Raw genomic sequence first — 2,190 nt, forward strand, 5'->3', positions numbered from 1 at the left:
TTATACTGGCGGAAAATCGCCTGTCACCTATTAAATTTTAAATCTCTTAGCCTTATAGTCCATCGCGAGTTCATTATAAAATCAATAAAACAAGTTTTACAGCCCTAAACCGTCCATCAATCAATATGTACAAAGTCTTCTTCTTCCGAAGGATGGTCTCGACTAAGTTTTGACGAGACTTTCTGGATGGAAAGATTTATATTCTTTCTTAAATAATTAAGACTGGTTTCTCTTTCTTACCCCTCACGTCCGGCATTTACAGTAGCTCACGATTCGCGTCTAAAAAGTAAAAACCTGTGGATAGTTATAGTTAAGGACTGAACCAAGTGAAAACAGTGGCGCCCCCGCGTGGATAAAACACCGCAACATGCCACCTTACCACCTTACTACCTGAGAACCCACAGAGTCCGGTGGAAGTTGGTTCTTCATAGACAACGAGAGAGAGAAAGATAGGTTAAAAAATTACCCATAACTTAGAAAAGTTCTGGATGGCCCAAGGGTACTTAAAAAACAGGGGATGAAATGGTTTCCCTGGGCTTGTGGATTGGATACTATAGTCAGAAGACAGTGACGGAAATGTACTATAGTAACTAACATCACAGAGGCTCTTTGGCGCCCGGGGGAGCGACAGACAAATTTGGGGGTCGAAGAGAGAGAGAGAGAGAGAGAGAGAGTGAGATCTGTTATAGTAGGACTATAGCTATAGGTAGCTTAAAATACAGATAGGGTATTCCCTATCAGAGGGAAGGTATAAGAGAGGCAGAGGCTCTCCGAATAAGATCATTTCTTTAGTCAACGCTTCATAGAACGGTTGTTCAGGTTGTTCACTAGTTCAACCTTCATAGACTCTCTCACTCTCAAGTTTATGATCAAGACACTAGAACTTCTTCTTTAATTCAGAGTTGTGTAACGCTATTTATTTTTTAATTAAAAGTATTCAAAAGTACATGGAATATTTCCATAACTGAAGTTTAAACCGAAGAATGATTAGAGTAGCTGATTTCCCAGCATTTACTATGCGCGGCATGGATGACTTTACGTTTCCGCAATCAAAAACGACTTGCAACAACGAAGCCAAAGATGATGGGTTATACTTCGGATCCTACCCTGGCGTACCAGACATTTACTATACGCCGTCCAGCAGTCCTAAAAGTTACGGTTCCTCAGCGTCTTCCCCGGGTTTTCCCACGATGTCCCAATACGGGGACAACAAACCCGATGGTAATTACCACCATTTGAAGATGGCAGAGTCATTCGGCATCTATTTTTGCGCCGATTCACCTCCAATTGGGACCAGTTGTACTCCTCCGGACACGGATGTTGGTGGTGACCAGTCGGACGCGAAGACCTACCAGGAGTTGACTGTGGATAGACGGGTTCCCGAAACGGACAGCGGCGATGATGTCCAAGATGAAAATGAGTATTGCGAGACGCGTGGTGATGAAAATTCCCCGACGAGTACGACAACCTCTAGTAAGAAAAGGGGTGCGAGGGCTTCCGGAAACAAAAAGAGCGCCAAGAGTAGTAAGAAATCTTCGACGGAGAAGGGGACCACCAGTTCTCCCGTTATCTTGAAGAAGAGGAGATTAGCGGCAAATGCGCGCGAGAGACGAAGAATGCTTAGTTTGAATGTGGCGTTCGATCGATTAAGGAATGTGGTACCTTCTATCGGTGAGGATAGACAACTGTCCAAGTACGAGACTTTACAAATGGCTCAAAGTTACATACAAGCCTTGAGCGAACTGTTACATCGAGATTAAAATTCCTGACTTAATTGTAAATAACTGAAAGCTCAATTTAAATATTTTGCATAATGTTTGTAAATTATTTCGTTCCTAATATTTTGTATTGAAAAATCATGCTAAACATTGAACACTAGTCTATAATTATGAACGATAATGTGTTTTTATATTTTTTTTCTCGAGAAACGGCCGGCCGTATCTGATATTTTTGCCCCCATTTACTTTTATTATTACGTACATTACAGGTATCGATTCATTTTGACTGATAATTTGCGCAAAATTTTATACTATGTAATATTAATTAATTAACGACGAATTAATGTTAATTAAGAAAAAATGCCATTGGAGAAGTTCCTGTTGAAAAACATTGTGCCATCATTTTTAATTAATCTACTATATGAATTGTATAAGTATTTTTATACTTGTGAATAAATTTATAAATAAATAA

The 2,190-nt window shown here is 39.9% G+C and overlaps 1 protein-coding gene across 1 annotated transcript; it reads left to right on the forward strand.

The window, feature by feature from the left end:
- Positions 1–673: 673 nt before the first annotated feature.
- On the forward strand, positions 674–2,190 carry LOC149650952 (uncharacterized). The gene has a single exon (XM_089847681.1). It carries the CDS (start codon positions 984–986, stop codon positions 1,758–1,760), a length of 777 nt encoding a protein of 258 aa, XP_089703807.1. The 5' UTR covers positions 674–983; the 3' UTR covers positions 1,761–2,190.

This window comes from Phalangium opilio, unplaced genomic scaffold, assembly GCF_054372755.1.
Source record: "Phalangium opilio isolate 3A_F unplaced genomic scaffold, DU_Popi_V2 ptg000082l_1, whole genome shotgun sequence".
Classification (NCBI taxonomy): domain Eukaryota; kingdom Metazoa; phylum Arthropoda; class Arachnida; order Opiliones; family Phalangiidae; genus Phalangium; species Phalangium opilio.

Bases quoted from the DNA above. Each gene is read 5' to 3' on its own strand.
- LOC149650952 (XM_089847681.1), top strand. From the start codon at position 984: ATGATTAGAGTAGCTGATTTCCCAGCATTTACTATGCGCGGCATGGAT.